This window comes from Lonchura striata, chromosome Z (genome assembly GCF_046129695.1).
Source record: "Lonchura striata isolate bLonStr1 chromosome Z, bLonStr1.mat, whole genome shotgun sequence".
Classification (NCBI taxonomy): domain Eukaryota; kingdom Metazoa; phylum Chordata; class Aves; order Passeriformes; family Estrildidae; genus Lonchura; species Lonchura striata.
In genome coordinates, this window is record NC_134642.1 from 21,356,517 (window position 1) to 21,370,402 (window position 13,886).

The window sequence follows — 13,886 nt, forward strand, 5'->3', positions numbered from 1 at the left end:
CCTTTACTTCCCCTTTTCCAGCTGCTGCCAATCTGTCTATGTTTATGTTCCAGAGCCTTCCTTATTTTTTTCCTCTCCCTTATACTAATTTTATTTCTTCTTTGTAGAGCAATGGTTTTTCTGAAATTGGAGCATGTAATTGCTTACTAAGCAATCATTGTTAAGTCAACTGATAAACTGCATTGTGGACAACTAGGTGCAGGCTATTGGAGAACTAAGGGTTATCATCAGGAGCCAGGAATCCATTTGTAACTGAAGACTTTGTTTGTTACTTACTTTGTTAGTAAGTTACTAAGTTGAAAGTAACATACTTTGTTACTTTCTTTGTTCTCTTGTATCATGTTGTTTAACTGTTAGGAGATAGTTTTATTTTCATTACTAACATATTTGTTCATTGTGTGTTACTTGAATGTGAAGAAGAAAGAAGGCATTTTCTTTTATCTTTTGTCTAGGTAAAAATGATTTTGTTAAGTAGAAAAACTTTTCGTAAATATTTCTTCTGGTTTTGTTTTTTTTTGTTGTTGTTTTTTTTTTTTTTTTTTTTCCCTCTGATCCCAGGAATACCAAGAAGCAGCAGAGAAAAATAAGGAAAAAAATTATGTACTTGAAAAAAGTAAAGAGAAATTGGCTCTTGAAAACACTTCTGTGAAAAAGATGTTAACACAGTTTCAGAAGGAGCATTCCTCACTCCTGGCAGGCTGTGCACTATTAGCTGGTGCCCTGTATCCTCTGTATCGCCGACTGTGTGCTATGTCTTCCCAAAGAGACCTTCTCCAGGATCAAGTGAACATATATGAATTAGTGAACCAGAAGATTAGGACCCTAGTTCATGCTCTCTCTGATGATAAGGGAAACACTGAAGATGAAGCAAAACTAAAGAAAAGAAAATCCCAGGGCCTAATTTATGTATTCCGAAGAGCTGTGATTGCAGTTTTGGCAGCCAACAGACTTAAGGTTTTAGCACAGTCTTCTAGTTCCCTCTTCACCTGGACAAATGGCTTAAAAGAAGGCATTGGAATTCCAGTTTGTGTAGGAGAATCCAAAGGCAAGCGTAATCTGTTAAGTAAGCTGATTTTTTTTCTTCTTTGATAAATGTTGTATCAAAAGACATGGCTAGTGAATAACATATAGTAATATTATTTATAACAGAGTGTAAATATAAATTTAATGACATTTTATCAAATGTAATTTCTGAATTTGTAACTTTTAGATAACTTAATAAATGTATTTCCCCTTAAAGGAATTAGTAATTAATTGCTTAGTCTGTTTAGCAATGCAAGTAAAGTTGCAACTACACACATGAGCACCATTGTTTGATATCCTCAATATTTGCATTGTAGATTTCGGAACTAGGTGCCACTGCATCTGCTCTATGTGATAAATTTCTTGAAATGTTCCTACATTATTTGCCACCAACATTATTTTTTGGGAACATGTATTCTCTTCTTTTATTAAAAACTTGCAGTACTTATTTCCTACTGAAAAATGTAAAAAAAAATCTTACTGATTCAGGTAAAATATTAATGTAAGATTTCTGTATTTCCTTTAGTGGAAATACATAGTCGTCTTAGTCTCTTTCTGTTACCAAAACCAGCTTATGCCTCCCTCTACAAGGAAAAATAGTATAAAAAATGTTTCACAAACTAGAATGCTAATCTATTTTTCTGGTTTAGTGCCAGTGAAATTGTATTAAATACAGTCTAAATTGTCCTGAAAATAGTCTGTGGCTTATGCAGTTCTAGCTTTTCATCAATTTCTGAAAAAGGAAGTAGTGTGCCTTATCTAAGTTATTTAGTTATATTGGTAACTGCAATTCTATTCCATAGGTTGTGAAGAGGAACAGCTTGACTGTGTGGAAGTACTCAGCTGGTTTGCTAGTTCCAACCTCCTTGCTGCAATAATCAGTTCTGTCACTGAATTGCAGGATGTTGTTAACAAACCAGGTAATTTTAAGAGTATATTATTATAGTTGTAGATTTAAAAAATAATCAGGGTGGTTACATCATCTCCATTTTTAGGATTTATTTAAACTATTCTGGATCAAATCTCCTGAGAGCTGTATTGATGGAACAGATTGAATTTTCTTTAATTGGTGAAGTGATACTTTATCCTTTTGGTATATAGAGTCATAGGAACAGAAGGATGGAGAGTGCTTTTAGAAAGCATATATACCATTCTGCCTGTTTGATTGTGAGATATTAAAAATAATCTACACCACAGAAATAGATATTTGGCTAACCTGTTTTTAAAAGCTTAGCCTGAAAAGTAGGCTAAGCTTTTAAATTAAGTAACTCTTACAAGGTTCCTAGTTACCTTCTCCATCTGGTTTAATATTAAAGAAGTGTTTTCCTGGAGCTCAACCTGATATTTTTCCATAGAGAAAATCTATGTAATTTTGTTTTTATTTGATTTGTGTATTTCTTAAGTGCCAGGTCTAAAACTGGTGCATCTTTGACTTGGGACATTACAGCTACTGACTGAAAGGAAATAATTTCCTACTGTGTTTTATATAATATGAATTTAGTAGTTCCAAATCTGGAAAACAGTGAATTTCATGGATAATATATTTGTGTGTTTTACTTGCTATCTTAGAGTTTTGGAGAGAGAAAAAAATGTTTTCAGTTTATACAATGCATAGCAGTCCTTATTTTATGTTTCTGCAGTCTTCCCTCTCAAGTTTGTGTTTAATTAGGTTTGTGTCTATATTTCCTAATTTTCTCAGTCTTTGCTTGTGTAGAACTTTACTATGCCTATGAAAAATTGTAGTGTCAGTCTCTGGAAATATCACCTCATGATTCCCAGCTGTTAACTGTTTTCCTTAATTTATTTGCAGCGAGAACTGATGTAAGATTTTGCTTGGTTCTCTGCTTTGCTGCCATCCTTAGTTCTTTAGTAACTTGTAGTTTTAAAATACCAACACTTCTGTCACAGAATGAAGTATGTTTAAGGAGGGATAATTTATATGAATAGACAGAAGTAGCAGGACAGGGATAAGATGCTTCATTTCTCAGAAGCTTAAATAGCAAACCAGTACCAGAAGACATTGAAACAAGTGTTTTGATTCAGTTTCAGAAGCTCTCTGCTTTGGTCATCCTGTTTTCAGTACCTTAAATTTATATCCTTACAAAGCAAAGTTTGAACTGTATTTCAGAATATATACAGGGTTTATGCTGCAAGTGTTCCTGTGCACACAGTAGGAATAGCAAATTGAAGACAAAATGAGAGAAATGCAGCAGCAGCATGGATCTGCTGAAGCAACTGGTTAGAATACCCTAAACATCATGATATTTTGGCAGTTTGAAGTATGTGAGAATTCTGCTGGTCTGTATTTACTAGATATTGCTGCACTCAACACAGACTTGATTTTGAGAATTAGGAAGAAGCATGCGGGGAATGTTATGGCCACAGTCAGTTTGGTGATTCTTTCATGTCTTATCTCTATTTAAGTGATTTCCACAGAAACTCAAGGTCTAACTGCTCATGTATTACTTGGAATCCTATTGCTCATGAGATCAAGTCTCCTAAGAATCTTTGGTTCAAAAAATAGTAATAAATAATAAAGTTTGATATTAAATTTCTGGAAGTGTTAAAGTAATTAGGCTGTAAAGGAATATATTTGAAAGTTTCCAAACTTAGAAAATTAGATTATGTTCTATAAGTAATATTTTAAGTAGGACTTAAATCTTCAAACTGACTTAGCTTATGTTGAATTTCTTAAATAGGCAATCCTTTCATATCTCTAAATAATGGCAGTTCCAGATTAGACTATACATCACAGGAGAGAGTGCTACAAGAAGGTGCTCTCTGGATCATCAAGATGGAATGATTCATTGTCTTAGAAATTATGTTTAAAAATGCCTAGGTTGGGACCATTTGAGGCAGCTGAAAAAATTAAATCAAACCAAACTCAGATGACACTGGAATATATGGGCCTGTGTGCTCTGATTTGAGGCACCTTTTTCAATCTTTAAATAAGTGGTTTTGGTTTGACATTGATGATCGTTTCCCTGCATACTGTTAGTTAGTTTGGGTCTCATCCCAGCATGTCTTGGAAGGATCTTTTTTCTTCAATTTCAATGCAAGTTCATTGCAGTGTTAGAGTTTCTTAGTTTGTTTTGGATTTTTCTGTAAGGTTAGATTTTAGATTTATTTGAACAAAATCTGTACTATCATAAACCAGAGACAGTAACAGCCAATGTTTTCCATGCAAATTTCACAAATTGTTATGTATACAAAGCTTTAAAAGTTTGACATGAACATTTTAGTCTTGCATAGTACAAAGTTAATCCTACTGACTGATGTTCAATTTCACCAAAACAGAATAAACAAGAATTTTTTTTTCATCTTTCAATGAAATAATGACATATCAAGAAACAATACATGCTTCTGTCAGGAAAACAATTTCATAACCTGAGATAGCAAGTGAAAATACTGGGAAAAGTGAAGGAACAGTAGCTCATTGGGCTAATTTATTCTATATATAACAAAAATCACGGCAAAGGACAGTTTTTGACAAGGTTTTGGCATCACCTTACATGGAAGGCCATAAAAATGTTCTAGTTTTAATTTTAGGTTAATTTAACTAATTGTTCAACTAGTGAATGCATTCTGACTGGAGAATTGAAATAGCAGTTTTTTCTGGGTATGAAAAAAATATTTTCTTTAAATTGCAAAGGATGTTATTTGAAGTGCAAGATAAAAATGCTTCATAAGATTTTTAACTAAAAAGGTGCTATCTTAGTCATGAAGAAAAGACAAATCTACTAGTCACTGAGGTTATGGAGAGTGTGTACTCAAAAATGATACTCCAGTTAAGCACTGGAATCATTGTAGTGATGCTATTTCAAAACCAAGCAGGCAAATGGCTTTGAAAATAAAATATTTGATTTTTTCATGTGCTTTTTTTTTTTATTGCATACAGATAAACCTCAACGTCACATATAAATTACTTCTTTACAACGAGAATTGTAATAAAAATATATCAATAATCATGCTTTGTTTGCTTTGTATCTCTGACTTTTTCCTTCACAGTCTATAAACAGAAATTCTTTAACTTAAGCCAGGGTTATTTTTTTTCTGTTTATACTCTTAAGTAAATATTTTAGTTCACTGCAGCAACAGGAGATCTGCTGTACTACTGAATGTAAATAAGCTCTTCTATGCTTGTCATCTTGCACTGATAGTATCATAAGACAAGTAATGACAGATTAAGACCTGCCTAGCAGAGGGAAAACTAAATTACAAGACTTTTATTAAGGCATAAATAAACCTATTAACTGTTATCTGGAATACCAATTAGTGGAAGGAGCACTGACAATTTTATTTATCAACATTAAACACAATTATTAATTACAGACCTGACGAATCTAGCAGTAAGCAGGACATGTTGGGTGTGCTGGGGCCTTAAGTCCATTATATGAGAAGGATGATTACCAAAATCCTGTGGGAAAATACGTAATTGTAGCTGTAAAATTTTAATTGCCTTGGAATAAGGTAAATTATATTCTCTTGTCTAAGAATATAAATAGTATGGCATTAAGGTACCAAGCCTCACTAATTTTCAACAGCAAATGATTTAGACATCTGTAGAAGGGAGGGAGGAGAAATAGGAAACCCTCACAAATTTGCATTGTAAATATTACAGAAAGTGTTTTACCATGTGCTATCACTTCTGACTTACTTGGCCTGACTTCCATTTGCTTGCATCTGTCTTGTATGTTTTCTGAATTACAAAATTAGAACACTAAAGAAAGCCTTAAAAAGTATGGTATTGGAGAACATGATAATAACTGGACAAGTAGTCTGTGACAAATCCTATTCTTTAGGCTCTTATTCTACCCTCCCATTTGTAAATTGATAGGAGTAGACTTTTCATAGCTAAATACACAATTTATCTTGAAGTCTCTCTCTGAGACTTGTACTCAATCTTCCTGTCCTTAATGGAAAATTTCTATTGAGTATCTTAGAGATATTGTTTGTTGTGTTTTCTTTTGCTGAAAGAAACTGGAGCTAAAAACATACTTGATGCTTCTTTTCTTTGTTTTGGTTTGGCTTTTGTTGTTGTAGGGTGTTTTTTGTTTGACTGTTTGGGGGTTTTGTTTGTCTTTGTTTTTTGGTTTTTTTTTAAAGGTACAAAGTCCTGGGTTTCTGGAAAGTTACTGTTAAGTGCAGCCAGGAATTCGTTTTCAAAACTTATGGACAAGCTGAATGTTATAATGGAGACGGTTCCATTAGACCACAGCAAGTACATTACTGATCTGGAGAAAGACTCCTTGCTACAGAGCCTGGCTCATGGACTTAATAAAATAAATACCCAGGCCCTGGAAGCTGGATTGTGTGACAGAGTATCCAGTATGGTATGCATAATTATAGTCCTACTTCATGTAAGCAGTAGGTTCATGGTCTAAGTGTTAGGATGAAGCTCTCTTGATAGTACCATTATTTTGTTTCAGTTTATGAGATTGTTACATTGAAGTCAACTATGTAGACATTAGATTCCCAACAACAAGAAGCATTAGAGCATGAATATATTTTTTTCTTTTATGTCAAATAATTTTAAGAAGAGATTTGATGCATCCAAGAAAAAGGGTTTTTAAGGTTCTTTCAAAGTAGTACTGCTTTGTAGGAACTAACTTGCTTTTGGCTTCAACTAAATGTTATGGAGTTGTCTTTTTGTTGTGTTTTTTGGGGAGGCTTTTTTTTTCTGTTTTCTAATGCTTTGTGTTCCATTTTTCAGTAAAGATCGCCTTCTTCCCTATAATCAGAGGGAATAGAGAAAGCTTCTGAAATAACTGGTCTTTTATTGTGGGCCTTACATTAAAATAGTACTTCCTTGAAAACAGAATTTTCAGTTACCCTCAAGAGTATGAAGGTGAAACAGGTTCACTTTTTTGCACTCTCGTGCATCTTAGAGATGGTGGACAAAATGAGAGCTTTGTTTAATTTGCTTGGGTACTACATGTGACACTTTTATTGATAAACTAGCTCATGTTAAAGCACATAAATTTGTTTCTGATTGTTAACAGAAAAACATAGAATCCTTGCAAAAGCAAATATTTGAATTTACACAAAGACTTCATACAGCAGAAGTGGAACGTCGCTCACTGCGCCTACGACTTGCAGAATTCAAATTGAATTTCAGTGAGATAAAAAAGAAAGCAGACAAAGCACAGAGGCTACAAGAACAGTTAAATATGCTTAAGCAAGTAAGTATATTTGATTTAGAGATGACTGTTTATAAGACATGTTTTTGTGTGTTCTTTTGAAAAATAAGTATAAAATCATTCTAATGTTAAAAGAATTTTCCAGAAGGTTTGAAGTCAGATGTGTTTAGAAAGGCTGAGAGTTTCTTTTTGATTTGTAGAATGAGGTGCTCTTGTAAATTATTTGTTTGGTCTTCAGCAACCAGGTTTTCTTCTGTATGTTGAAAATGTTGATGTGATTTATATACCCAAAAAGCATTTATAGATCCCACTTCAGCAGATTAAAGTCAGCTGCCATAAGAGTATTGAATAAGTGTGGTCATGAGAACTTCAAGAAGTATAAACTCTGTGTGGATATTGCTGAATATTATTACAGACATCTACTGTATCTTTGATGCTGGGTTATGCCCTGAGCTAGTCAATGCAAATTTTAGTGTGGCTGTTCCTCTGAAGGACTAAGTTTATGGAAAGTAGAGAAAGGCCCTCTTCTACGTTCCAGCTAGCATATGTGTACCAAATTCCTGTTACTCCTAGCTGTCGCTAATTGATTTACTTACACACTATGCATTCGCTAGCTTTTAAATAGCATTGTCTGACATAAATAAGAAGACACAACAAAAAGGTTCTTTAACTGCTTGAAACCACAGTTTTGTGACTAATGGCCATGGTGATGGAGGGATGATGCTATTTGGTGGGTTCTCAGTTAGAACCCTGTCATATGTACAGAACTGTGCCAGCAGCCCTTGGAGAAACTTGTCTTGCTTAGCATGCTGGAGGTTCACTAAGCACCTTTCCTACTATGCTTATTTCTTGTAGGTTGCATTCAGAATTGAACATATGTTTGAACTATTTCAGCTAGTGAGTGGTTAAGAATTCTCATATGTGCTCAACAGGTACACTGTACAACTAAAACAGCTGTGGCCCAGAAAAAGCAGTGTTTTCTGGAGCTGTGACCTGATACTGAAGCCTAGGTGGTAGACCTGTCAGCATGTCCTAATCAAGACACTTCCAAGCAGAGAGTATTTAACAGATAGTGTCAAATCCATTCTTCTTCCTGTTCCTAGCTGGTAAAACATTGGGGTCTTTAACTCAAACAGACAAAATTATATCTGCTTATCTTTAGTTTTCCTCATTCTCCTCACAGTACTGCTCATGCTGCTCATTATTGCTTACAGTTCTGGGAAAATTGGAAGAAATTATCACAGTTTAGATTGCCATTCAAGTGCTGACAATTATTTTCCTTGAATAACTATTTTGCCTTTCTGGAATACTTTTTGAAAGGAAGAAAGAGTTCAGGAAGACCTTTACAAGGATTAACAAGATATGCACTAAAATGTGGGAAATTGATCTACATATTTGCTTCTAAATACTGGTTCTTAGCAATCTAGGGTGTTAATTTAAATAGAATAGCAAATGCATACTGTTTACTGTAGCCTGAATGCTGTTTTGAAAAAATACAGTGAATAAAGTTGTCTGGCCATGTTATTGCTTGGTGGTCTGCCTTTGAGTTAAAAAATCTAAATAAATAAAAACCTTTAGCATGCTTTTGTTTTAGAATTTAAAGTGGAACTTTAAGTGGAACTTGGGAAGTCAAGTATGTAAACAGGTAAGTATAGTTACATAATAAAGCACAATTTATTTCTCTTATCAGAAATTAATCACCCATGAGAGGTTTGAAAGTGTATGTGAAGAATTAAGTAATGCATTACATCGGGAGCATCAGGCACAATTGCTTTTGAATGAACAAGCACAACAGCTACAGGAGTTAAACAATAAACTAGAATGGCAATCCAGTGAAGAAGCAGATAAAACCCAAGTCTTAAGTGAATCTGTAAAGGTAAGATGATTATTGCTCTTAATTAGGCACCTGAAATTTATTTTTTGGTGAATAAGCCAAATGTCATAGTTCTTGTGCAAATAAAATGTAAATGCACACATACTACATACCCATTGACATTTTAGGGTTCTCAGAAACACTTTCAAAATTCTTCAAGGTACAACATCACTTTTCTGCTCCTGAAACTGGGTGGTGTACAGTAATACATGTGAAGTGTCTGAAATTTGTAGGGGACATAAGTGACAGATATAGCTGTCACAAGGTGTTTGCGATTTATAGAAAAACAAATGAAAAAGTAAAGGGATACTGATTTTTGGTAGAGGTCACAATAATATTTTAAAACCTGGATTGTCTTTTTCATTAATATAATCTTAGGATGGAGAATATGTTTGTCAGTTTGGAATATGCAAGGTGACAATAGAGAGAAATCCTTTTTTCATCAGAATTTAGAATTTTCTGTAGACGTAATGAGGGAAAAGATGATGTTATCAGAATCTCTGATGACAAACAAAGGAACAGAGGGAGTATTACAGGTTTGAAACCAGGTGAACGTCTAACATGGGAAGAGAGAAAACTTTATGATGGCTAGTCAGTAATGGGTGGTGACCTGAGCTTGGCAGCTTTTATTTATTTTCTATATAAAGCAAGCTTTGCTGCTTGTGTCTGCTTTTCAGCCCTACTACTGTCTTTCTGTCTCCCAGTATTCTTCTGTGAATTGACAACTGAGCAAAGGGACTGCTTCACCAGCATTTTGACAAATAGAAGCACTTATAATTCTGAGAGAAGAAGTGTCAAGCAGGAGGAGAACCAAAATGATTCCAGCTGCAAAAGTATTAGAAATTTCATAAATATTGAAAATACTATGAAAGTAGATGTCAAGGAGGATGAGTTGCAGCAAAGTAGAAGTGATGTGTAGTGGAGGATGCTGAAGGATGTTGTGAAATTTATTGAGGAGGCTTTTCACTGTTGGTATTGGTTACTAAAAATGCCTTACCTCTCTAAAGGTAAAAGACAGTGACATTTCCAATTTACCTGTTGGTTTTTGTGTGTTTTTTTTTTCCTCCCTCACAATTCCCTAGTTTTGGGTGTTTATTTAAATGGAAGAATAAATGTGCTACTGTTTTTCAATCAGGTTGCTTGTTAATATTGTTGTATGTTCTTTCAGATATAACTGCAGTGTATATATATACGCTGTTATTCTTGTGTTTGATTTCTTTGAGAAATGCTTGATTTGAGATTTTTAAATGGCTATTAGTAATATAAAGAAGGGAAGGGCTAGAAGACAAATCCTATTTGAAATCTTATTTTTTGTCTACTTTTTGTACATTAATACATGTTTTTTCACCATGTTTTACTTTTTCTAAAACACACCTTTTCATTTGTTCAGAGGCTGTGAAGAGAAAGGTCAATTGTAGGCAATAAAAATATAGGAGAAACTTTTAAACAAATCTGTTACATAGATTATTAGATACTGAATTATATTCCACAGCTTCTGGTTTTCAATAATTGAAGGCTCTATACAAGTTTTTCTGAGACAGTCATGATCCTAAAATGCATCCTAATTTTGCAGTTCTTTAACAGTTGTTTGCTACTGGAACAATTTTGTTTAATGTAAAATGCTTGGTTATTGCTGAAATCTTTCAAGATATCATGCAATGTAATAGGCGATAGGTGATAAAATAGGTGATAGGATGGAGACAAAGAACATTGACAAAATAAACCTTCGGTCTGAAGTTTACTACTTACAGGTACACTGATTTGGTTTATTACTTTGGAAGTCTCAATCCTTCCCATTGAGCAGTTTTAAACCAATTTTAAGTTGTTGGCTTGTTGCTGTGTACTGTCCCTCAACTTAGATTAATTGATACATCTTTATTTCTTTATGATATTTACTACAAAAGATAGTACAAAATTACATTTTGCTTGTAACAGCATGTATCTGTGACTGTATCAAAAAAGACTGTATCAAAAAAGGAGACAAGAACAATTGTGGTAACATCAAAACATATTAATGATCTTGTGGTCCTCGATTTTTTTTTAGCCATGCAGATACAATTTTGCAATGTATGCATCCTAAGTCATCATTTTACCTTCACTTTTTATCATTGTTTTTACAATTCCAAATGTGTGTTGTGTAAGTATTTTTGAAATTCAAATGGCAGTCTAATATAATACTTTGATCTCAAGGAATAAAAGTGATTCTTAAATTTTGAGCCCTATATCTTTTGGTTTTTAAAATTTAAGAAAAAGTCTCTTTTTCCCACAGTTAACTACCATCCAACCTTGTTCCTGCCTTTATTCACAACAGGAAGAAATGGTCTCTGCCCTGGCATTTTAATTGACAGATCCTTTTCTTTAGCTTAATTGGGTTTTTTGACTTAAAATGTTAGGGTTTTTTTGTGGGGCTTTTTGTAGCTTTCATTTTTCAGTACAGTTAAACAACATAATCTTTGTAATAACCAATCTTGCCCTTGTAAAACTGTTCTTAAAATTGCATGTGGTTTCAAGTGTTTAAATAATACAGAAAAAAAAGAAAATAATTTTTAGCGTTGCAGTGTAAAAAACAAAATCGAAAAATATGTCTCCATCTTCATTTTAAGATACAAAATAGTATTACTTGTATAGACTAAAGTGTATATAAAAATTTGGCGAGTCTGGTGGCATACAAGTAAGGTCAGGTAGAGTAGAGTGACATGGAATGAAAAAAATAGACATGCTTTGAATTCTTTATTAATAATTTTTTAAAAGTAAGAAGAAGAAAATTAGAATATTAGATACCTTCACTTTTGATAGCTTATTTTTAAACTTATTCACAGCAATCAGTAAGGAGATATTTTGGTATTCATGTACTTTCATAAAGTAGTCTTATTAAAGGAGTAATACTTAATTTCTTAGCTTTATCAGTTCAGATTTTAATCCTGTATATTTTTATCTTCTTAGTGGCATATACCATAGAGACATCCAAAATAGCCAATTACATTCAAGGTCAGCTGGAACTAAGCAACTGTTTAACACCACTTCTTTTTATTAGATGAAGTGAATCATTTGCTCTGGTTCCTTATTCTTTGAAGAGAAACTTTTACACAAATGCTAAACAGGTATCAATAACTGACATATTTTTAACTCCTGATACCAGCTGTTCTTAATCAAGTAAAGTATTTTTGTTTCCTATTGATATGCACTTCCTTTTAGGTATGTTAGTGCCCGTATATTTTTAAGGTTCTATTTATGGATCAAATTTTATAAATTGTTAATTAATAGCTCCAGTGCAGTAGATACCAAATCATATAGCTTGATACTGATATGCCTCAACATAAATACTTGTTTTAGAAGAAGGTACCCTAAATTTTGTGTTTGCTTAATCTGCTGAGTTTAGTGAAGCTGCAATTAATTTATGACAGAATAAATGAGGAAAAAAAAAATCTCATCCAATTGCTTTGATAACACTCACAAAAAGATGTTTCCTGGTGGGAAGATTTAAAGTGTTTATTTTCAATACCTATGTCATTCAAATCGTACATACATATTCTCTGTCCAGAGTATCCTTTACTAAACAGGCATAACTGAATTAATTTGATTCAATGAAGATTGGGATTTCTCTGTTAAAATGGATGTTACCCTCAGCACATGCTTTCTGCTCAGTTCTTGGGTGAATTTGAGGTAAAGGTGATACACAATTTTCTGCTTTTCATTGCTTTTCCTCTTCATATATTTATAGCCACATATTTTCTCTGAAAGAGCATTTCAAATATTTATACAATTTATTTTACTAAGACCACTAGACATACTTATTGAGTGAGTTTTACAGGTTTTTCTGAAAATGCTGCAGTATTCTAACTTGGAGAAAGGTTAAAATCTTCACTTACATGAGGAAAACCAAGTGATTTTCATGCTTCTCAGAAAGATTGCAGTAACAGTAAGAACAGAAATAGGATTTGAGATTTTTTTTTCCTCTGACATCTCAAGTTGGAAAGATTGCTAGAATGTGGATGCACTGAGGAATACTGTTGATTCTAAAAACTTTTTTGTGTCTGTCAAGAAACTGCATTTCTGTGCATTGCCTGATTAAATGTAAGGCTGTTCCTTAAAGAAAGCAGTATAGTTGATTACTGCTAGCATCTAACTCAACAGAGAATTTATATTAGTGAAATGTAGCATGTTAAAGAGAAGCAAGCTCCCGCCTGAATTTTAGTTAGAAACTAAAATTCATAATTCATTAATTAAATATGAAAGGTTGTTAGGTTTTGGGTTTTTTTAGTTTCCATACTGTTTATGTTCTGAACACCTAAATAACTTAATATTGTCATCTGCTCTGTTCTTAGTTGAAAGAGGTAATGTGTATTTTTCGCACAATAAATAGCAGGTTAAAGAGTTTTGTCAGGTACTTCAATTTGTGTTAATGCTATTTGTAAAATAAGTAGAAGTGTTCATTCTGCTCTGTTACATAACGTCCACTACTGCTAACTTCTTAGTCTTCAAAGACTTAGGTTAACTAGAAACTTGTCATCAAGCTAGTCTTTTGTGCTTTTTTGTTTATAATTTGCATGTGGAATTTAGGTTTGTGGGAAGAGATAATCTTTCTTTTAGTAGCTGCTATCTTTACATAATAGGAAGACACATAGCACACAATTGTGGGCTAGACCTGAGAGCTCTTTTTCACAATAGGAGACAGAACACAGCCTAGATAAAGTCTGCACTCTATTGTTATTATTAGTGAGTCTGTATTTCAGATCTCTGAACTTCAACTTCACTTTACATTTCATGCTTCTGTGATTTATCCAGGGATTTAGATTCATTGAATCATAGGCAGTACTTAGTTGGAAAGATTTACAATGATGATCAACATC

The 13,886-nt window shown here is 33.3% G+C and overlaps 1 protein-coding gene across 1 annotated transcript in view; it reads left to right on the forward strand.

Moving 5' to 3' along the window:
- The window catches only part of CCDC171 (coiled-coil domain containing 171), a 161,251-nt gene that overhangs the window by 73,892 nt on the left and 73,473 nt on the right, over window positions 1-13,886 (forward strand). The window contains exons 16-20 of the mRNA XM_077790231.1: window positions 559-1,063; window positions 1,827-1,943; window positions 6,130-6,356; window positions 7,026-7,205; window positions 8,854-9,039. Coding sequence (XP_077646357.1) covers window positions 559-1,063; window positions 1,827-1,943; window positions 6,130-6,356; window positions 7,026-7,205; window positions 8,854-9,039 — 1,215 coding nt within the window. The remainder of the gene's footprint in view (window positions 1-558; window positions 1,064-1,826; window positions 1,944-6,129; window positions 6,357-7,025; window positions 7,206-8,853; window positions 9,040-13,886) is intronic.